We start from the raw sequence: 22,966 nt of genomic DNA, 5'->3' as shown, positions 1-22,966 counted from the left end.
AATCGAGGGCAAATAAATTAAATTCTAGTGCAGAATTACAGAGAAGTACCAGCATCTGCTGCTGCTGAACCTACCCTCCCTTGTGCACGCCTTCTTTCACTTTCCCAAAATGTGCCTGGATTGGGCCTCCTGTTCTCCACGCCTTGTGAGCAGTGGACTGAATCATATAAATAGGCCACAGTCAGCTGTGGAAGTGGACCGAAGTGCATCCAGACCAGAGGCAGGCGGAACACAACTGTGCAACATGACCTCATTAACGTGGGGACTGCTCTGTTTCATTGGCATCCTGGCACCGGGAACTCTGGGAACTTTCCCACAGTTTGGGTCACGCAACCGGCAGATCCACTCAATTAGTCCTTTGATCCCACGAGTATCCTCGCAAGTACCTCCAAGGGTCCACCAGCGCTTTGAGGATATTAAGTCTATTGAAGAAAACTCTGATGAAGAACCAAGTGCAGAAACTTTTCAAGAGGTCCGGCTGAGTGGTACTATGGCTAAAGGCTTCCAGCAGCGTCAGCAAGGTGCACGACCTGATGGCAAAAACCACTTAGCCCAGGACAGACGTATTGCTGACAATGGAGGTTAGTTGAGTTCATGTGTCCAATATTGTCAATATCCATCTATGCGCTGTGCATGCATGTGCATCACTCTCATTTGTTGTCATTGTTTAGACTCCTTTTTTTAAATTTGGTGCTTTAAAAGTGACTACTTGTTATTATTATTCTCTTTTTTTGTATTTTAAATGAATTATTTAATTCATAATACCAGAGACCCATATGATTTCATGTCCACAGTTTAGCTTTTCTTTGTGCCTGTAATATATCGTTACATTAGAGTTACTGTAAGCCTAACTGCACTGCGACCCACTGAAAAACTCAGAGGGTTGATAAATAACCCTTGCTCTGCTAACCATAGGGATAAAAAAAAAATCCTATTCCTTTATAATAGCCAGACATGACTTAATGTCCTTACACCTGGATACAGTGAAAAAATATGTATAATTTGTTGTCATTTTGTATTTACATGTAAGAGATCCATCAATAAACATCAATATGCACAAATATAGGTGATACAGAAATGTCAGTTTTAATTTATGTTATAATTAAGCAACAGGATATGTCATTTCCAGTTTTTTGTTTTGATTATAATATAAAAAAGGGGCACAAAATTGAGTATTTTTTATGCAGATGTTTAGAAAAGCCCTAGAGGATTCTGGAAAAACATTCAGAACAGCAGTAACTGTTTCAGAAAATCGGATGCTTAGTTTTGTGACTCATGTAATGTTGATACATAACAGGCACATGGGGATACGTTAAAATGATCTTATAGTTAAGATATCAATATATCAAATGCATACAGTGCATACTACTTTCCCTTTTTGTGATATTCACATTGAAAAGCTGTTATGAAGCCAATAATCATCATGCATGTCCATCACGTTGCCTCTAATCTTGCTTGTGTTAAACCAAAATAATGACTGCTCTAACACTTCCCTTCTGTCTTTCTTCCCTCCCTCTGCAAAGCTGGTGGCACTAATTCCAGGTTTAACCGCTATCAGTCCTCCCATCAGGAGCCGCCAAAGGGAAGCCAGCCGCCCTCACAGCTGCAGGACAAAGCTGCACCGTTTGAATCCTGGCAGTCTGCTCGAGAATTGGGTGGCTCTCTCACATCCATCAGAGCCGAAGCAGGTAGTTAACTTTCAGCCATTACTAATATGTTCTCCTTCAGCTCCTAAAATATAGATGTGGATTTGTGGGCAGTCTCAAGAGTGTCATACATGCCCCATGTTTTTTTTTCTCATTTGTTTGGCTAAAAACATTCATATTTTCCAATGAGGATGAAAGAGGATAGCACTCCACTGATATTGAACACCAAAGGTTTCAATAGTTTCATTAGAGTATTATTTCTTTTGCCTGCAATATTGAGGTACTTGTACTTTGAGTATTTCTGTTTTATGCTACTTTACATTTCTACTCCACTATATTTTTGAAGCCTATATTGCACTTTTTACTACATTACATTTATGTGGCATCTTTTGTTGATTTTGAAATTCAGATTAATTATACAAAATATAAATCAACTAATAAATGATGATGCAATATTATGCATTAAACTACCCAGCAGTATATGATCAGTTTAAAGGTTCAAATGAGCACCACCTTTAGCAGCTTTACTTGCAAATGACATATAGGCATTTTTGCAAAGTGAGTAGTTTAAGCATTTTTCGATGCTGATGCTTTTGTACTTTTATATACTCGAGTCGATTTTTGAATGCAGGATTTACTTGTACAGAATGTTATTGCAATCAAGTATTGCTAGTACTTTTTTCTCAAGTGACAGAGCTGAATACTTCCTTTTCCACTGTCGATTAGTGTGCTGCCATGTGGTTTGAATGGGATTTCACACTTATAGGCCTAGCATTATGCTTTAATTGGCCCGCTTTAAACTTGTGTTTTCTAATCAAGCTTACAGGTACACTATTTAAATGATCAACACTTAAAACACATCATTTGGGGATTTGGGGGTGCTAGCTAGAGCCATAGAGACTTAAGAGAGTTGATCTTTTAACACTAGGCAAGGCAAGGCAGCTTTGTTTGTACAGCACATTTCATACAATAGGGCAATTCAAAGTGCTTTACAGAGTAATAATATATAAAAACACAATAAAAGATACAGATTTACAATAAAAGAAAAAGGAGATAAGATATACATGGTAAAATTAATTACTAAATAGTTAAAAATTAAAGTTTAAAGTTAGTTTGTAGTCATTAGCGGGTGGAGTAGGCAGTGTAAAAAAGGAATGTTTTCAACTTTGACTTAAAAGTGGTCAGAGTTTGGGCATCTGGGAGGTTATTCCAGGTTTGTGCTGCATAATAACAAAACGCTGCTTCACCATGTTTAGTTCTGACTCTTGGGACGCTCAGTAGGCTGGCCCCTGATGTTCTGAGGGTCCTTGAAGGTTCATATTACACAAGCACATCAGAGATATATTTTGGCGCTGAGACACAGATTGATTTGTAGACAAGCAGCGAGATTTTCAAATCAATTCTCTGAGTGACAGGTAGCCAGTGTAAGGATTTTAGAACTGGAGTAATGAGGTCATATTTCCTAGTTTTTGTCAGGACCCTCGCAGCAGCATTCTGAATGAGCTGAAATCTAACCTACTGGAAATAAAGGCGTGGGTGAGCCTTTCAAGGTCTTGCTTTGACATTATTCCTCTGACTCTGGCAATGGTTTTTAAATGATAGATAATAGATAATATAATATAGATAATGGCAGATGAAGTTACTGATTTGATGTGACTGTGGAAATTTAAATCAGAGTCCAGGATAAACCCGAGGTTTCTTGCTTGACTCAGAGTTATGAGAGGGATTCAAGGTGAGAGCTGACACTTTGCCTTTCTTTCTGTGGCCCAAAGACAAGGATGTTGGTCTTATCTCTATTGAGTTGGAGAAAATTTTGATGCATCCAATCATTGATTTGCTCAATACAGTGACACAGACTTTCTACAGGTTCATAATCCCCTGGTGAAAGTGATATGTATATTTGCGTGTCATCTGCATAATTGTGGTAGGCTTCTTTGTTGCTTTTAAAAGTTGCTAAGTTGCTGGTGGACAACTATTTCAATAACTTTACTGAAAAACGGTAAGATTGAAATCAGCCGATAGTGGCACAGTGGCATCTGGGGTGCTCTTCTTTAGGAGAGGCTTGATGACTGCAGTTTTCAAAGAATTTGAAGAAGTGCCAGATTGGAGAGACAGATTAACTATAAGAGTGAGTTGTTTTACCAGACTGCTCAGAACAGTTTTAAGAAGCGGGTGGGTAAACCATCAAGGCAGCAAGTGGAGGAACTAAGACTGGAGATAATTTCTTCCAATGATTTGTCACTGATGGACTTAAATTGCATATATTACCTTTATAAGGGCCATTCATATAATAAAAGTAGTGTTCACTTTGCTGATCTGATAGAATATATACAGTATCTGAAAGTTAGATATTGGTTGTTATGGTACTTAAGTATTTTGTAATTTGGACTATAAGCATTTGGTACAGCTTTTCTTGCTTCTCAAGTGAATCAACCAGTTAGACTATAATGTTAAGTGTTTGTGCTTCAGTGAGAATGTACACAATAGCCTATACATGTGTGTAGAAATGCATGCAGTGTGACAAAACCAGAAGATTTCCATTACCACAAAATAGGAGAGATGTAGTGCTGTATCTTCAATCAGCCTAAAGAAGAGAATGTTGTCATTGTACGCTTCTGCAAATCAAGAATATGTAACATTTTGCATGGTATCATATCAACGTTTCTAAAGTGCTGCTGTATATGAGCTGACTTTGTCATCAGGATGTGGTGGGGAGGACAACAAACAACAGTTGTGATTGTGTTTTATCAAATCATAGTGTTTCTTAGCCAACAAATATATTTTTAAAGGACTTGTCGCTGTTTTTCTAGTAGGGATAATGCCAGGTTTTTCTTTTTGTAACATTGCTGCATTTCCTATTGGGATTGTGCTACCAAAACCAGGTATTTTGAGCCAAAAATTATCTTTTCCTTACCATAACCAAGTATTTTTTGAACCTTAATCTAAATACACATTAAACAATGTTATAACATAAAGTTTGAGCATATCTGCTACATAATAACATGCAAATGCAACATCTACATTGTTTGTAGAAACTAACACATTTAATCTGATCAAAACATCCTCTTTTTTATTTACAGCAATAAGATCTAACTGCAGAAATCGTCCCATAGACCTGGTCTTCATCATAGACAGCTCCCGCAGTGTGCGCCCCGCTGAATTTGAAAAGGCTAAGGAGTTCCTTCAAGATATGGTGGAAAGCTTGGAGATTGGCTCAGACGCCACACGAGTGGGCCTTGTCAATTACGCCAGCACGGTGCAGATTGAGTTTCTACTCAAGACTTATTTTTCCAAGTCTTCCCTGAAGCAGGCACTGGCCCGTGTTGAGCCCCTCGCTTCAGGCACCATGACAGGAATGGCCATCAAGACTGCCATGGAGAAAGCCTTTACAGCGGAGGCAGGGGCCAGAACTAGCTCCATGAACATTGCCAAAGTAGCCATCATAGTGACAGATGGGAGGCCCCAGGACAAGGTTGAGGATGTATCAGCTGCAGCTCGGGCATCTGGGATCGAGATCTACGCAGTGGGAGTAGACAGAGCTGATATGATGTCCCTACGCCTCATGGCCAGCCAACCACATGATGACCACGTCTTCTATGTGGAGACCTATGGCGTCATAGAGAAGCTCACTTCCAAATTTAGGGAAACCTTGTGTGGTAAGGATGATGATAATGGGAGTGCGGATGTTCCAATAGATGGTGAAATTGATGATTATGGACTAGGGGGCAGAAAAGACGGTAGGCCTAATGGAAGAAATGAAGAAAGAAACAATGGTATGTCAGATCCGTCCTTCAAATTTCATCTGTGATCATATGGGCAGCACCATAGAAGGAATCTCCATTTTAAAGTCACTGGTCCTCTTCTTTTGTTTTAAGAACAAGGGCAGTTTACTGCCGCTTGTTGTGTTTTGATTTCCCACAAAAAATTGTTCACTTACTGTTGCCATGCAAATGGTGATAATAAGTGTAGTTAATGCAGTCAACTTGTACAGTAAGTCATGTACTAACCAACTGAAAGAAGAAGGCAATCCTCTGATCACTGGTTGATCTACCAATTCAGAGTGAATTCTACAACCTTGTACACTTTAAAATGGTTGAAACCCAACATGGTGCTGCCTGTACCGTTCACATGGAGCGCGCTGCTCTTTGCACTCTGCACTGCATCTTGTGCCTCATGCCGCGTGCCCTGCTAATTACATAAAGGCTAAGCTACCCAGTTCCACAATTTGGGCTTTGCACTTTGTGCCAGAACATTAACGGCCACTCATCCAGCTCGGCAAAGGCTAAATTAGCTTGTGCTAAATTTGACCAAAATATATTTTGTGGAGTAGATTATTAGACATTTTAGGAAAACTTAAGTTTTGACATTATGTTATCTTTAAATGTGCTCATAAAAATACAAGAAACCCATGTAAATGAATAGTTTAACGTTTTGGGAAATACACTTATTAGCTTTTTAATTTGTTCAACATGTACAAATAAATGCCATCCTTACAATTCTGGAAAAAACAGCTAATGATGTGAAGTATTTCAATATAATGTAGTAATGTTTAATGCTTTTAGGCTTCAGGAATGCCAGCCCAACTGCTCATTGCCATGATATATTTGGGTGATATCAGGGGTTGGAGAATAAGAACTAGGAGGGTTTTAAAACTAAAGTATGATTCTCAAATAATTTCGTGCAGACCAAATAAAGTCACATTAGATTTTTTTTTCAACAAATTCCCCACATTAGTTATATGTTTTCTTGCAAGAAGTTTTGTGTGCAGTGTCAGTATGGTGTCTTATTTTACAATACACTGTACAGTAAAAGGCGGTTGGCCGAAAGCTGTTCTTCAACTCTTGTATTGGGGGAAAACAAAATGTATGCAAGGTAACAAAAACCATTGTGATTGAATGGCACAGTAAGTTTGGCTAACTGTCCATAATTTATATAAATTTAAAACAGTCACATTTTAATTTCTCTTTTAAACTTTTGGTACCACCCAAAGCAAGGTAACTGCTCAGGTTACTCATGCTATTCATGCAACCTTCTCCCAGGTGTTGAACTTACTGAAGCTCATGTCTATAGTCAAACAAACTCATTAACTTGTTTTTGATTGACAGCTTGAACCTGTGGAGTGAGTTCAGCCAACCTCTGTGTTTCACTGTGACCAACTTTTGTCCATTCACAACAGTGACATCACTGCCAAAGACATGCGATGATTATAACAGAGTGTTGCCTTTAGTAGACTTTGTGTTTGCATGGTCTGAAATGCATGGAATATTTTGATGGAAAATTAAGATGGATAATTATTTAGGTGTAACGCCAGTATACCATTTGAAAGCAACAAATGACCATGTCTCTTCCTTCCTTTCCAAATAACAGAATTTAATGCAACAAAAATAATTTACTATAACATTGCTATAGTTGATGCACAGAGATCAAGCAAACTAACCTGCATGTGGCTATGTAGAATCGCACAATTGCACAACTAAACAACACATACTCACAATTTACTAACACAGAAGTATATTACAAAATGATTGATTTCACTAGGCTTAAGCCAATCAGACATTGAGTGTTTCTTTTCAGGTTTGGATGCATGTGCTCAGGGACACAATTGCCAGCACATATGTGTCAACAATGGCACCACTTACAACTGCAAGTGTCGCAGTGGATATGTCTTGAACCCGGACAAGAAAACATGCACACGTAAGAATCTTTATCTTTGTCTTAATAGTTTTGTCCAGTGTCTCATTGTCACAGTATCTTATTCTGGTTTTGCATGATTCACCATTTTAGAGTTACTACATAGCTTGAAGTTATATTTTGGTTGAATCTTGCTTGAACATTACTATGAGATTGAATGGGAAAAGTGTTTTATTACAGACAGAAAATTCTAACATTTAGAATATTTAATGTCCAAAATCTGACACTTCAGAATTCCACATTCAAAGCTTTGAATCTTCTTTTGGACATCAGTTTGTCAGGCACTTTGTGCTATGGACACAGTGCATACCATCTCTTGTTACGAATGTTTTGGGTTGTCCTAAATAGATTAGGGCAGACGCTATTCAGCACACAGTAAGTGAGCAGAACATGATGAATGCCTGGACTGATGAGAGGCACAAATTCTAAAAGTAATGATGGCCACTTAGAGGGTCCACACAAAGGACAAACAGATCCTCTCACCGAGTCAAAGGCTTGACTGAATAAAAGTGTTCAGTAGGTCAGCTACCCCAACAGCCCTTGGGTGTTTGAAACTGGAATGAGGTTTTTTGCTTGCTACCAACTTTCTGTCCATGGTCTTTAGACAACTGCATACATCTTAATTTGAATTTTGTGGCTCTAAAGTACATAGGTGAAAGTTGACAACTAAAGTTTCATTCCACAGCCATCTGAGTGGTGTGTAAAGACTTAGGGGAATTTAATATCAGGGACCCTGACCAGGATCCGACTACACTTGACCCCAAAGTCCAGCTTGTTTGCTTACCATGAACACTGTGTACCGCACGGTATGCCAATCCATACCTGAGTCTATCTTGGTGCAATCTTACTCAGGGATGGTATGAATAAATCGTACATAATATAAAAATTTAAAGGTCTGAGTTTCAAGTGCATGCCCTTATACAATTGGTGTTTTGGAGATGACTGCCAGAATATTTGTGGCAGCCTGAATAGGTCGAACACTTGGGAGGCACATAGTAGCATCAATTGAAACAATGACCTGACAGAGGCTCCAACAGTCCAAGCCCTGGAAGGATGTCATGAGATATCATATTACATGTGGACATGTCTCTTTTCAGGTTCTGATCCATGTGCCCAGGGACATGATTGCCAGCACATTTGTATAAACAGTGATGACTCGTACATCTGCAAGTGTCGAGTGGGATATATTTTGAATCCGGACAGGAAAACATGCTCACGTAAGAACCTGAACATTTATTTTAGAGTTATGGAAGTTTGTTACAGAGTCCATACTTACTGGGAGATTTTAGATTGATGTAAATTTAGGACATCAGATGTTTCTTTTCAGGTTCAGATACATGTGCCCAGGGACATGACTGCCAACATATTTGTGTCAGTAATGATGACTCGTTTGTCTGCAAGTGTCGAATGGGATATGTGTTGAATGCAGACCAGAAAACATGCTCACTTAAGAGATCTGTTGTCGTTTGTCCAGTTTCTGTGTTTTGCATAACTGAAAGTTCCTATGTATCCTCCATATATTATACATAGCAAGATTTGTTGAGGCAGTGGTGGGCAGCCCTTAGTTTGACTTTGGTTCATTTGAGCTATAAAAAGAATAATTGCCAATCAAAGGTTCTATAATATGTTCCACTGTATGGGCTTCATGTCAGATGTGGCAGTGTTCTCTTTTCAGGTGTGGATTCATGTTCTCAAGGGCATGACTGCCAGCATATTTGTGACAGCACTGATGATTCGTACATCTGCAAATGTCGAACAGGATATGTTTTGAATGCAGACAAGAAAACATGCTCACAAACAAGCCTGGGCTTTTCAGGTAGACTTTATGATTGTTTCTTGGCATAGATTTTCCACAAATCCAGTTGTTTCTTGATGAAACAAAAGCTGAAAAAATGCATTGACTTTTGAGTTGGTGAGACTTTTTTGTGTCACAATAGGAAAATTGAATTTCTCCCAGTCTTATGATATTGTTGAAGTCAGTGGATCAGTGGTAGTTGGTGGGGTGGGTTTATTCCTAGGTAGATGGGTAGGTTGCCAAGGAGGAAGTAGATTTACTCTCCTATATTTTCCAGTGGGTTTTTGGCTGATAGGTGGGTATACTGTAAATGACCAGAAAAGAGATGGGTATACCTGTGTATACCCTCCATGACACCACTGGTTAAAGTGTTGATGGAGCCATTACAACAGCTATTAAAGTAACTGCACCTCAAGGCACTTAAACATTGATTTTTGCTTTAATTTAGGCAGTCATTTCTTGGATTCGAGTTATTCTCAAAAGTGGGAAGTCAGGGGTCAGTTAAGCTTGAGTTTCTACAGTGTCAAGAACCAATCATCTCTTGACTATTGTTATGGGGATTCCCTCAGTAGTGCACCACTGTTGTTGCTCTTGTGTTCAGCTATAGTCCGTTACATATGAACATGTTTCTTTTCAGATATGAATACATACATGATTGCCAACATGTTTATGTCGAAAATGGTGAATCTTACCTCTGTGTGTCACGAGGAATATGTGTTGAATGCTGACCAGAAAACATGCTCTCATAAGAACCCTTACTGACAGACTTCTTGTCTATCTCTTGGTGCATTGTCTGAGATTTCCCCAAAGTTCCTTGTTGCTGGTACTTGAATAAATGTTAAGCCTATTATTTGGAGCATTTCAGCTGTCTTAGCCAAACAGCTTTAAAACTTGATCTTGATACCAAGATCTGCTAAGGCACTTTTTTGGACTGTCTTGTGTGTGCAGCAGTACATATTGAGTTTTTATGAAAGAACATTGAATAAGGAAACTGGGATTGATGCACACAGTTCAATCAGTTATACGTTTTAAAACTAATGGTGGTTTGGTCTCATAAAAGTCCGAGATAAAATGTGTCTATATTAGGTTTACCTCCTAAGATGTGGAAGTGTCTCTTTTCAGACTCGGATACTTGTGCCCAAGGACATGACTGCCAACATATCTGTGTCAGCAATGATGACTCATATACTTGCAAATGTCAAGTGGGATATGTGCTGAACACTGACCAGAAAACATGCTCACGTAAGAAGCAGTACATTTTTCATAGATTTGTTGTTTGGCCAGTTCCTGTGTTTTACGTGACTTGAAGTTTTTATGTATCTGCCATATTTTGTAGCAGGAGCTGGTGAGGCACTTTGTATGATGGGCACCAAGTACTAGCTTGACTGAACAATCATAATTGTCATTCAAAGGCTCTACAATAAGGTGTCTCAATAAAGGGGTCATGTCAGATGTGGGAGTTTTCTCCCTTCAGTTTTGGATTCATGCTCACAGGGACATGATCACATGCCATATTTGTATCAGCACTGATGACTCATACGTCTGCAATTGTCAAATGGGATATGTTTTGAATGCAGACCAGAAAACATGCTCACTAGAGAACCTAAACATTTCAGGTATTTGTTTGTTTGTTTATTTCTTGGCAAAGATTCCCCACAAATCTAGTTATGTTTCCTGATGAAGCAGCACGAGCTGCAAAAGCTTGTTCTGAAAAAGTAAAGTATTAAGAGACTGAGCAAATGGCCATGCATGTTAAAAGGTATGATGGCTCATTTTAGTCTTTGCTGTAGCCTATGTAGTTGGACTTAGTTTGTAAGTTGTAGAAGTGTCTCTTTTCAGGTTCGGAGAGATGTACCCAGGGACATGACTGCCAACATATTTGTGTCAAAAATGATGACTCTCAAATATGCATGTGTCATGATGGATATGTGTTGAATGCAGACCAGAAAACATGTTCACGTAGGAACCATGTTTTTTCACTGATTTGCTGGTGTTATGCCAGTTCCTGTTTTACATGACTGAAAGGGCACCACTTAGCTTGTTTGAAAAGAAGATGCTTAAGCTTGTATGAGCGTAAAAATAATAAATGCCAATGAAAGGCTCTACAATAAGTCCCTCAATAAGGGGTTCATGTCAGACATGGCAGTTTTTTCTTTTCAGGTTTGGATTCATGCTCACAGGGACATGACTGCCAGCATATTTGTATCAGCACTGATGACTCGTACATCTGCAATTGTCAAATGGGATATGTTTTGAATGCAGACCAGAAAACATGCTCACTTGAGAACCTGGACTTTTCAGGTAGCCTTTTTGTTTATTTCTTGGCAAAGATCTCCAACAAATCTAGTTATGTTTCTTGATGAAGCAGCAAGAGCTACAAAGGCACTTAACTTTGGACTGCTGTGAGTGTGCATCAGTTTATATTGATTATATTTGAAAAATAAACAGTTAAGAGACTGGAATTGTTGCACAGGTAGTTTGAGCACATGGCCATGACTTTTAAAATAATTGATAGCTCATTAAAGTCTTTGTTATGATGCCATTGCTAAATGTATTGGATTTAGTTTGTAAGTTGTAGAAGTGTCTCTTTTCAGGTTCGGAGAGATGTACCCAGGGACATGACTGCCAACATATTTGTGTCAAAAATGATGACTCTCAAATATGCATGTGTCATGACGGATATGTGTTGAATGCAGACCAGAAAAACATGTTCACTGTTGAACCAAATTTTTCACAGGTGTTTTTGCATGACTGAAAGGGCACCACTTAGCTTGTTTGATTTAAGCTTGTAATGAGCGTAAAAATAATAAATGCCAATGAAAGGCTCTACAATAAGTCCCTCAATAAGGGGTTCATGTCAGACATGGCAGTTTTTTCTTTTCAGGTTTGGATTCATGCTCACAGGGACATGACTGCCAGCATATTTGTATCATGCACTGATGACTCGTACATCTGCAATTTGTCGAATGGGATATGTTTTGAATGCAGACCAGAAAACATGCTCACTTGAGAACCTGGACTTTTCAGGTCTTTATGTTTATTTCTTGGCAAAGTTCTGCAATTCTAGTTATGTTTCTTGATGAAGCAGCAAGAGCTGCAGAGGCACTTAACTTTGGACTGTTATGAGTGTGCACTGTTTATATTGATTTTATCTGAAAAAATAAACCATTACTGGAATTGATGCACAGGCAGTATATAACTTAGTTTGTAATGGTAGAAGATCTCTTTTCAGGTTCAGAGAGATGTACCCAGGGACATGACGTGCCAACATATTTGTGTCAAAAGTGATGACTCTCAAATATGCATGTGTCATGACGGATATGTGTTGAATGCAGACCAGAAAACATGTTCACGTAAGAACCAAATTTTTCACAGATTTGTTGGTGTTATGTCAGTTCGTGTTTTGCATGACTGAAAGGGCACCACTTAGCTTGTTTGATAAGAAGATGCTTAAGCTTGTATGAGCGTAAAAATAATAAATGCCAATGAAAGGCTCTACAATAAGTCCCTCAATAAGGGGTTCATGTCAGACATGGCAGTTTTTTCTTTTCAGGTTTGGATTCATGCTCACAGGGACATGACTGCCAGCATATTTGTATCAGCACTGATGACTCGTACATCTGCAATTGTCGAATGGGATATGTTTTGAATGCAGACCAGAAAACATGCTCACTTGAGAACCTGGACTTTTCAGGTAGCCTTTATGTTTATTTCTTGGCAAAGATTTCCTGCAATTCTAGTTATGTTTCTTGATGAAGCAGCAAGAGCTGCAGAGGCACTTAACTTTGGACTGTTATGAGTGTGCATCTGTTTATATTGATTTTATCTGAAAAAATAAACCATTGAGAGACTGGAATTGATGCACAGGCAGTATATAGTGGGACTTAGTTTGTAAGTTGTAGAAGTATCTCTTTTCAGGTTCAGAGAGATGTACCCAGGGACATGACTGCCAACATATTTGTGTCAAAAGTGATGACTCTCAAATATGCATGTGTCATGACGGATATGTGTTGAATGCAGACCAGAAAACATGTTCACGTAAGAGAACAAATTTTTTCACAGATTTGTTGGTGTTATGCCAGTTCCTGTTTTGCATGACTGAAAGGTTCCATGTATCCTCCATATACTTTAGCAAAAGTTGGTGAGACACTTTGTCTGATGGGGACCACTTAGCTTGGCTGAACAGGAGATGTTTTAGTTTACCGTGCAGCTGTGAAAATATTGATTGCTGATCAAGGCTTTACAATAAGTTCCACAACAAGGGCTTCATGTCAGATGTGGATGTTTTTTTTTCTTTTTTCAGGTTTGGATTCTTGTTCTCAGGGACATGACTGTCAGCATATTTGTATCAGCAGTGGTGATTCGTACATCTGCAAATGTAGAATGGGATATGTTTTGAATGCAGACCAGAAAACATGCTCACAAACGAGCTGGGCTTTTCAGGTAGACTTTATGTTTGGGTCTTGGCATAGATTTTCCACAAATCTTTCTTGCCCACTAGGGCACTTTTTGGATTGCTCTGAAAGTGCAGCAGTGGGCATATATATTAAATTAATTTCAGAGAGCTTACAACTAGGGGACAGGAACTGATGCACAGACATTTCAAGGAAAAGGCCATGACTTGTGCTTTTTAAAACCAAAACAAACAAACAAACAACTAATGGCTCATTAAAGTTTCAGCTATGTTGTGCTCGACTGATGTAATTTGATTAAGTGTGTTATAAGTGAAAGTTATATGTTTTCAGGTTCAACTACATGTGCCCAGGGACATGACTGCCAACATATTTGTGTAAACACTGAGGATTCTTACATCTGCAAATGTCCTTTGGGATATATATTGAATGCTGACCAGAAAACATGCTCACGTAAGCGCCTTTGTCCTTTTAGTTAAATTGGGGGTTTGTGTTTTTCTGTCTACATCTCCACAAGTCAAATGGGTTGTAAATGCAAACCAACCTGGGGTTTAAGCTATTTGCATGAATCAACTTGTGCGACTAATCACTAACTAATGGCTCATGGCTAAAACTGAATTGACAAAGTAACACAATGTTGATTTTTGTGTTTCACATGAGACACAAACACCAGCCTCCTTGGTCATAGTCCTGTGCTTGTCAGACAAGGGAATTGGACTTGTGCCTTTTCTGAATAAAAAAATATTGCAATTGTGAGGTTGTTGAGGCATTGTGTACAGACATACTTTCTTTATGTCTCATGTGACTTATATTGCAGTTTGCTCTGAGCACTTTCAGAGTCAGTTGTTGATGGTGTTGTTGCTCAGTCTTAATAGCTCAGTGACTGACAGATAGAGACAGAGGAATTGAGCATGCAACCATGGTTAACATTAATATTAAAAGGAACAATAGCCAGCAGAGGCTCTAACAGTCCAGGCTCTCCAAGGATGATGGCATATATGTTAGTTACATGTGGAAATGTTTCTTTTCGATTTCTGATCCACGTGTCTATGGACCTGATTTCCAGCACATTTGTGAAAACAATTATGACTCATTCATCTGCAAGTGTCAAGTGGGATATAAGTTAAATGCAGACCAAAAAATATGCTCATGTAAGAACTTAAGGACCTTATGATACAATATGCATGTCGTAATGCAGTGTCACTGGTTAATGTAGACACTTAGAGTCTGATTAAAAAATGCAGGAAAAGTCTGAAAGGATTTGGTGAGGCCAACATATTTTGTTCAATTCAGTGTAAGCGTGAAAGTGTCTCTCTTCAGGTTTGAATACATGTGACCAGGGACATGCCTGCCAGCATATTTGTGTTACATATGATAATTCATACCTTTGCAAATATTGTGAGGGATATGTATATGTATTTCATATGTCAGGTTGCAGTGTCTTGGGTCTCCTTTGAAGTCTGTTATTAATACATAGGTGTTTGTCACTCCAAAGTTTAATTTGGACTGCAACAGTTGGTGAAATTACTGTGCTGTGGATGCACATATGTACATTAGCTCTTTTGGGTTGTTTTAAATCAGTAGGAAGGTAAATATGAATTTATTTTTGAATGAGCAGGAAGTTGGGAGATTGGGACTGAGCTCATGGTCATGGCGTAAACTGTAAATCTATTGGTTCCAATTTAAAAGTTCCACAACAGGCTAAATGCTTCTTAATGGCAATTGAGTCAATTACAAGTATAAGTGTATTTTTTCAGGTTCAGATTCATGTTCCCAGGGACACGAGTGCCAACATATTTGTGTTGTCAGTGATGACTCGTACATCTGCAAATGTCGTATGGGATATGTTTTGAATGCAGACCAGAAAACATGCTCACGTAAGAACTTGGACTTTATAATTTTATTGGATATGCTTGCTATTATTGTATATACTTGATTAAACACAGAAATAGGCATGGAACATTTGGCCTAGCCTTTATAATTTTTCAAAATTAGCTTTTGGCCAAACATCTTCACTAAGGAAGTTTGCTCATGTAGACATCTGGATATTACAAATGTCTTAATGTGATGTATACAAATCATTTAAAAAATGCATAGATTTCGGTACTTGAATAAATACAGATTTGAACATAGGGTAAGGAATATTTGATTTCTGTTGACAAACCTTCAGCTCCACAACAAGCCAAAGAGCATTAACTGATAATGTCAGACTTTGTTAGGTGTGGATGATAGCTTTGGAGGTGTCTCTTTCCAGGTTTGGATACATGTGCCCAAGGACATGACTGCCAACATATTTGTGTCACGAGTGGTGATTCTCAACTTTGCAAGTGTTATGATGGATATACATTGAATGCAGATCAGAAAACATGCTCACGTAAGAACTTTACCTATACATTTGATGTGCATGTTGTAGTGCTTTGTCTCAGGTTTCCCTCAAGAGCCTTTATTTTGGGTGCATAACAGGATGCTCCAGAGACCTCTCTGGTGCATTAAAAAATCCATATAGGAATGGAATTTGCAAAAAATAAGTACCAAATTGTTTTTATCTGGTGTAGCACTGTGCTTTGGACACAATGTGCATCAGCTCAGTTTGTTCTGAACAGAGCAGACTTGACTAACAAAACTTGCGTGATGGTGGCCTATTACCAGACACTGCGGCTGATACACCTAGAGGTGTAGTTTACATGGCCATCACTGGCGGGACTTTAAAAGCCCCTTGACTGATGTAATTACTGTAGATGTCAGCTGCAGAGCATCCATTTACAAAATTGAATACCCATGTGCAGGGACATGACTCCGAAGGGTATTTGTGTCAACCTGAATACGTTGACACACTTGGAAGGCATGCACTGCAGAATCATGAAACAGGAGGCTCCTCTAGTCCAAGCCCTGCTTAAATTGTGTCATATTACATGTGGAAATGTCTCTTTTCAGGTTCTGATCCTTGTGTCCAGGGACATGATTGCCAGCACATTTGTATAAACAGAGATGACTCGTACATCTGCAAGTGTCGAGTGGGATATATTTTGAATCCAGATAAGAAAACATGTTCACGTAAGAACCTGGACATTTCTTTAAAAGATGATAAAAATTTTTTTCACTGTCCATTAATTTAAGTAACTGACCATAATGGCCCAGGTTGAACTGATCACTAAGGGCTCTTTGATTTATGTAAATTGGGCCCATCAGATGTTAAAGTGTTTCTTTTCAGGTTCAGATACATGTGCCCAGGGACATGACTGCCAACATATTTGTATCAGCACTGATGACTCGTTTATCTGCAAGTGCCGAATGGGATATGTGTTGAATGCAGATCAGAAAACATGCTCACGTAAGAACCTGGACCTTTCTTAAATATATGATGTCACCTCTTTGGTAAAGTGTATCAGATTTTCCTAGAATCTCACTAGTTTAGCAGAATTAGTGGAACAATATACATGACCATAGATGTCAAGAACTGGGGGGGGGGGGGGGGTGTCTTAAGCTGAGTCAGATATGGAAGTGTTTGTTTTTAGGATCCGATGCATGTGCCCAGGGACATGACTGCCAGCAAATTTGTGTTATCAGTGATGACTCGTATATCTGCAACTGTGGTGTGGGATATGTATTGAATGCAGACCGGAAAACATGTTCACGTAAGAACCTGATTTTGTTCAATATTCATATTTGTCTGTGGTGTGATTCAGCATCTCAGATATTCAACAAAGCACCACATTTGGACCTTCAGATAAAAGCACCAGAAGCTCCAACTGGAGACTAGGAGCTGGTGAGATAGTTGGTCTTGTGGAAACACACTGGAAACATATTTTTATGTCATTGTTATTAAGCTGGAGACACAGAGACTGGGAACATTTAAATGTATTGGTCACAAGGCTGAAGAATCTGCTTATTTTAAAGGGAACTGTGACTAAAGGCGCTGTAAAAAAAAAAAAGCAAGGTGATCATTTTTGATGTCATGAGACTAAGTCATTAAGGTGTGAGCTTTTCTTTTCAGGTTCGGATTTGGATGCATGTTCCCAGGGAAATGACTGCCAGCACATTTGTGTCAACAATGGGAACTCCTACATCTGCAAGTGCCGAGTGGGTTATGTGTTGAACATGGATCAGAAAACATGCTCACGTAAGAAACTTCTTACTTTCAAGTAAAAATTAGTGCAGTATCTCAAGATGGCTTGTGTTATTCCATAGTAGCTCCAAAGACTTCTGTAACAAGAGCTACCAAGGAAATTGGATTGTGCTAGACACATAGAGCCTACATTTGGTCATGTTTTCACAATATTAAAGTAATGATAAACGAGCTCCTTGACCTTGAATTACTTAGACCGAGTCAGATGTGGGAGTGTCTCTTTCTAGGTTCAGATGCATGTGCTCAGGGACATGACTGCCAGCATATATGTATCAACAACGCTGACTCATACAACTGCAAGTGTCGAGTGGGATATGTGCTGAATGCAGACCAGAAAACATGCTCACGTAAGGATTTTTTTTTTTTCAACATGCATAATACTGTCTGTATACTGAAACTTTAAAAAAAAAAATCTATTTTCTGAAGTACTTATCTCAGTAATTTGTCACCCAACCTGCTGATATCCCCTTGTAAGCTCTCTTGTACAACTAGTGCTTAGCTGACTGAAAAGGTGTGCTAGACTGGCACTAACTTAGTGAAAGGTGTGGCTTACATGGACATGTTTGGAGTCCTCAAAGGAACTACAAGCAACCAGGTTTCAACTGCTGGCCAGGGGGTCCTTGAATACTCTCCCGCTATAAAATTGGAGAGGTTTTATCAAAGACGGGTTGGACCATGTGCTTGATTTGACAAGAGCTGTTCTCAGATCATCCTGAACTATGGAGGACGATTTGAGGTGAGAGGGTAAGGTTAGATGAAGGTGTTTTCCCAGTGCTATCCATTTAGACATTCTAGTGATCCACAAATCCAATATAGATTTCCTCTAGGTTTGACCATTTTCTTATGCAATGTGGTGCTGAAATTTGCCTTCTTGGAAGCTGGTCTGGCTGTACTTAAGGACAATATGACTTCACTCTGCATCCACTTTTCCTTTGCATTTGGAAACACAAATGTAGACATAGAAGGGAAAAATGTCAGTCAAGGCAATGCCATCTTTGTGTGCTGACTCCATGCAGTGGTTCCTCTCTTGCCCTGGTCTTATTCTCAGGGACATCTGCCAATGTATATGGACAGTCCAGGCAACCTAAAGTGCAGGAAGTTTTAGCAATGGTAGTACTTGGTCCCTGTTGAACAGATTAATCTGGACTTTGAAATGTGCTCTGTTGATATTCTGGCTCAAAAGGCGATACCGGGTACATGGAATTTAGCTAATTTCTACACAGCTCAAACAGCTAAACCACATTGCCTGGAATTTTTTTTTTACAGCCATAGGCTTCATCACTGGCTGTACCATGCTTTGTAAAACAAGACAGTCCGTAAGCAGATGCATTGCAAGGTCTTCCTTCCATCAAAGACTGCCAATATTATGGTAGTAAGTAATAAATGCCTACCCAGAAAACCTTATGGTGATAACTAGGTCTCTAAAGTGTGCACTGGTTACACGTGACTCAAACCAGGCTAGGGTTTGCCAGTGATAAGAAGAAGAGTCCCAGTTGTCCCTGAATCAACTTCCTTTCAAATAGACAATTTATCATGCTTGTGAAGACCACATACCATGGATGCGTGGTTACATTTTATATTTTGAGTAGGTGCACAGCCAGACCCTTTATGTAGCAATTGTGTGTCAATGTTAAGGTATTTGTAACATCTTTCCCCTGCATCTGGCTATGCAAGACTTAAGGATCCCCAGTGCTTTGACTTCTGTTAACTTGTCAGCCAACCTACACAAATCACTGTACTGGTAAAACTGAGTCACTTAAGCTCTTATTGTCTGTTCTCACACACGTAAATTTCAGTGCACTGCTGCAGGTCAGAACTTGGTCAAGCCTATAGCACTGATAGGGTTCTCAGCCTGATGTCTGAAGACTAAGGATTACAATGAGTTTGATTTTAAAAAATGTCATCTCTTTAATGCCTGTCTTTTTTGCATTCTTTAGCTGTGAAGAGGTCTGCAATCAACGCTACCAAAACCAATGACAAACAATACGACTGATCCAGTCATTAACAGTACAGTTTACAGGACATGCAAGTGTGCTGTGCTGCCTGTTTAAGGAATGAGAGACTGCAATGGAAGTTGTGAGGGAGCCCTAAGAGAATGTTGGTCCAAGTAAAGGACCAACAAATTTAGTTGTAACTGATTTTCATGTTGTCTTTTGTGATTGTATCATTTCAGTGAATTGGTCTTGTATGTATTTGTGAGTATATAGCTCAAACAATTGTTAACATGTGTCCTCTTTAACGCTATTCACACCTGACCTCAGTAACTGAGCACTCCCAGGTTGTGATTAACTAGTTGAAGTGGATTTTTTCTCTTCTAATTTCTAATCTCTGTTTTCTAATCTCACTCATAAAAGATAAACCATGATTGTATCTGATCTCTGCTGTATTGTTCAATCAACATCCGTTATGCCTATGTTTCCATTTAAAACACCTAACTTTGATCAGATTTTGTTCGCTCCAAAATATTTTCACATTGAACATCAACATCAACTCTTTGGGGGATGTGTAATTTTTTTTTTTCCAAGCAGCAAATGGAGTTTTAAGAAGAAGCTACGCTAACTTGGTGAAAAACCACTGGCATGCTTTGACCTTCCTAATATTTTTGTCTCATTCTTTCAGAGGAAATGAGAAGTGAAATAACTCAAGATGCCTGCATGTGTGAAGCTCAGATTGTGTTCCAGAAAAAAGTACAGTCAACCATCCAGGAGCTGAGCAGAAAACATATCCTTTTGCTTAGAATGCTTAGAAGGATCCAGTTTGACTTTAATTTAGGGTATTTAAACCCAGACAAGATTTGTATGTTGTATGTGGGTAGTAAACAGGCTAAAAATTGGGCCCTACATGGGATTGTCCATGGGTTACATAATTCCACCATGCCAATTTCCCACGTGGGTGAGTTTACCCAAGCGGACCCCAGATAGGATGCCTGTTTTGGGCCTATACCCGCTTTGTACCCAGGTAGGCCTTGCATAACCCATAAGAGGCCCACTTGGGTAAACCCATGTGGGCAGCTGGCATGGGGCCATTATAAAACCCATGGACAAACCAAAAGAGTACCCATTTTAAGCCTTTTTACTACCCGTGGGCTCCCGCATACAAATGTTGATCATTATGTAAGAGAAACAACTGCCTCTAAAAATGTTAGAAATCTGCACCAGCTCAGGCTGCTGCAAATATAGTTTTTTTATTAATTTAAGTTTGAATCTGTCGATGTCTAGTGGTACAATTTTAGAAATGATCTGTGTGATGATGGTAAACATTACACTTTTCAAATTCTATTTCCTTGACTACCTGCTCACTTGATGAACTTTCAGATAAAGTGAGCCTGATTGATGGCCAACAGCAGTATTAAGGACATCAATGAAGATATCAGCAGACATCTTAAGGACTAGCAATGTATCCAATTATTTTGACCAGGGGAAGACATTTTAAAATGTCAAAGATTTGGTAGAGGTCCACATGGTATTGGGGTTTTATGCAGGATGCATTACTGTTTTATATTATAAATCTGCATTTTACCTTCACAACACTATCTGTTATTGCATCTTAAAGTAAAGTCAGGTATAACTGTTGTAAAAGTTTACATGTACTTGTATATTTGTAAGAAAAGCTACATTTCCTCCTGGCAGGGTAAGCCATTGAGTTAAGACTCAAACTATGTAAGATCATCACAGAAGTTATGGAATCAAAAGAAGTGCAAAGTTCTTAAAAAAAAAAGTAACAAACGTGTTAAAAGTGTATTTTCATAATCAATGTTTTTGGTGGAGAAAGTGTTGTTGTGTACTCAGTGCTCAGAGAGCATTTCTTGGTTAGTGTTTTCGGTAGAACACAAAGCCTCCATACATAACCATTACACACCAACTAATCTCTTATACAACAAGAGCATTGTTGTTTCCCGTCCGATTGCAGCATTATTATGTAGAGAAAATACCAAAATAAAGCCTGATCTAATTAGCCCATAGCAGTGTTACATCACAGTGAATTAGGATACTATAATCCTTTACTTTGATACCTGAAACAATTATATTGCGCAAAACCAATTTGTAAACGATGTTTTGTTTGTAACCAACAAGTGTTGAGAGAGGAAAAACAGTTTAAAGAGTTCAAGGGTCATTGGACCGCTTCAGTTGTATTTTGCTAACTTGGCAAGTCTTGGACCAAAGTCTGTCGTAGCCATCCTAACAATTAAATGAGTGCACTAAGTTTTGAAATTGTGAGATTTTGAGTCAAGATCCGCCCAGTTTTTGCATCCAGTTAAAAGTTTTGCTGCACAGTATTTTACTCATGCAGTACAAACATGCTGTATTTTCTATTTTGTCATATTGTGCAAAACTAAGTACGGACTTAAAGTATTTGTGGTAAAGGGCTCTTTGTGTAAATTGACAGTTATGTGCATGGCATACTGTTGGTGCTTTTGTGTTAGAAAAGAACTTATCTGTATATTTTCTATTGGATGTACAGTTGCACATGGAAAATAAATATTCTTGAAGAATGGATCCTGCAAATTTCATGCACTGTTTATTTTATTGTATTTTATTTTTATGCCTATACTTACCAACCCATGCCTAAAATGCTTAAAACTCATAATATCATGGTATGTTTTTTTAGCATCACAAATCGTTCGAATCAAGCCATCTTGTTATACATTCATTGGAATGATCTTTTTTAATAAATGTTTTGCAGTGGGCACTGATAGCACTGGACAATTGAGTGCAACATTGCATTAAAAATAGGCCTAGTTTTTATTGTATTGCTTGTTTATTAAGGAACTGTTTATCATTTATAAGGTGGAGGGATTGGGGAGGCGCTTAAATAATTCTTATTTTTGTTTTATATATATTTATTTTTTTATTATTATTTTTTTTAAATATCCTCTGACCTAAAATCCCTGTGGCAGGTTTTATAGGCATGTCTTAATAATCATCAAATTTAGCCTACACCATTTATATCATAGCCAGAAACATAAATTATTGTCCAATTTTCAGATTTCAAACATGTTTTCACACATTGTGCGCAGTGTAGGCTTTTTAAAAATCACTTAATTCTACATGTCTGAGTTAAAACGTAAAACAATGAGAAGCACAACAACAAAAACATTAAAATGTGCTTCTGCAAGACAGTTGTGAAAATCCAATTGTTTTTTTCCAACTCCAGGATTTTGTTTTATACTTTGAACTTTAAACATCAGATATGTTTTTAAAGTCTAAAGACGTCTGCCATGCCAATTAACTGCCACTGTTGTGTAGCTTACAGTGTTCATGATATTTGGCTCCAGTAACCACATTTGATGTGGATA

At 38.5% G+C, this 22,966-nt stretch overlaps 1 protein-coding gene across 1 annotated transcript; it reads left to right on the top strand.

The window, feature by feature from the left end:
- The first annotated feature begins 189 nt into the window (after positions 1-189).
- Positions 190-21,122, top strand: LOC121953902 (matrilin-3-like). The gene is made up of 9 exons (XM_042501173.1): positions 190-581; positions 1,524-1,688; positions 4,727-5,302; positions 7,221-7,340; positions 16,756-16,875; positions 17,539-17,664; positions 17,898-18,017; positions 20,290-20,391; positions 20,970-21,122. The coding sequence occupies exons 1-9, from the start codon at positions 245-247 to the stop codon at positions 21,020-21,022; spliced, it is 1,719 nt and encodes a 572-aa protein (XP_042357107.1). The 5' UTR covers positions 190-244; the 3' UTR covers positions 21,023-21,122.
- Positions 21,123-22,966: the final 1,844 nt, after the last annotated feature.

The sequence above is a fragment of the Plectropomus leopardus genome, chromosome 14, assembly GCF_008729295.1.
Source record: "Plectropomus leopardus isolate mb chromosome 14, YSFRI_Pleo_2.0, whole genome shotgun sequence".
In the NCBI taxonomy this organism is placed as follows: domain Eukaryota; kingdom Metazoa; phylum Chordata; class Actinopteri; order Perciformes; family Serranidae; genus Plectropomus; species Plectropomus leopardus.
Note: the sequence above shows the minus strand (reverse complement) of the source record. Positions and strands in the feature narration are given on the sequence as shown.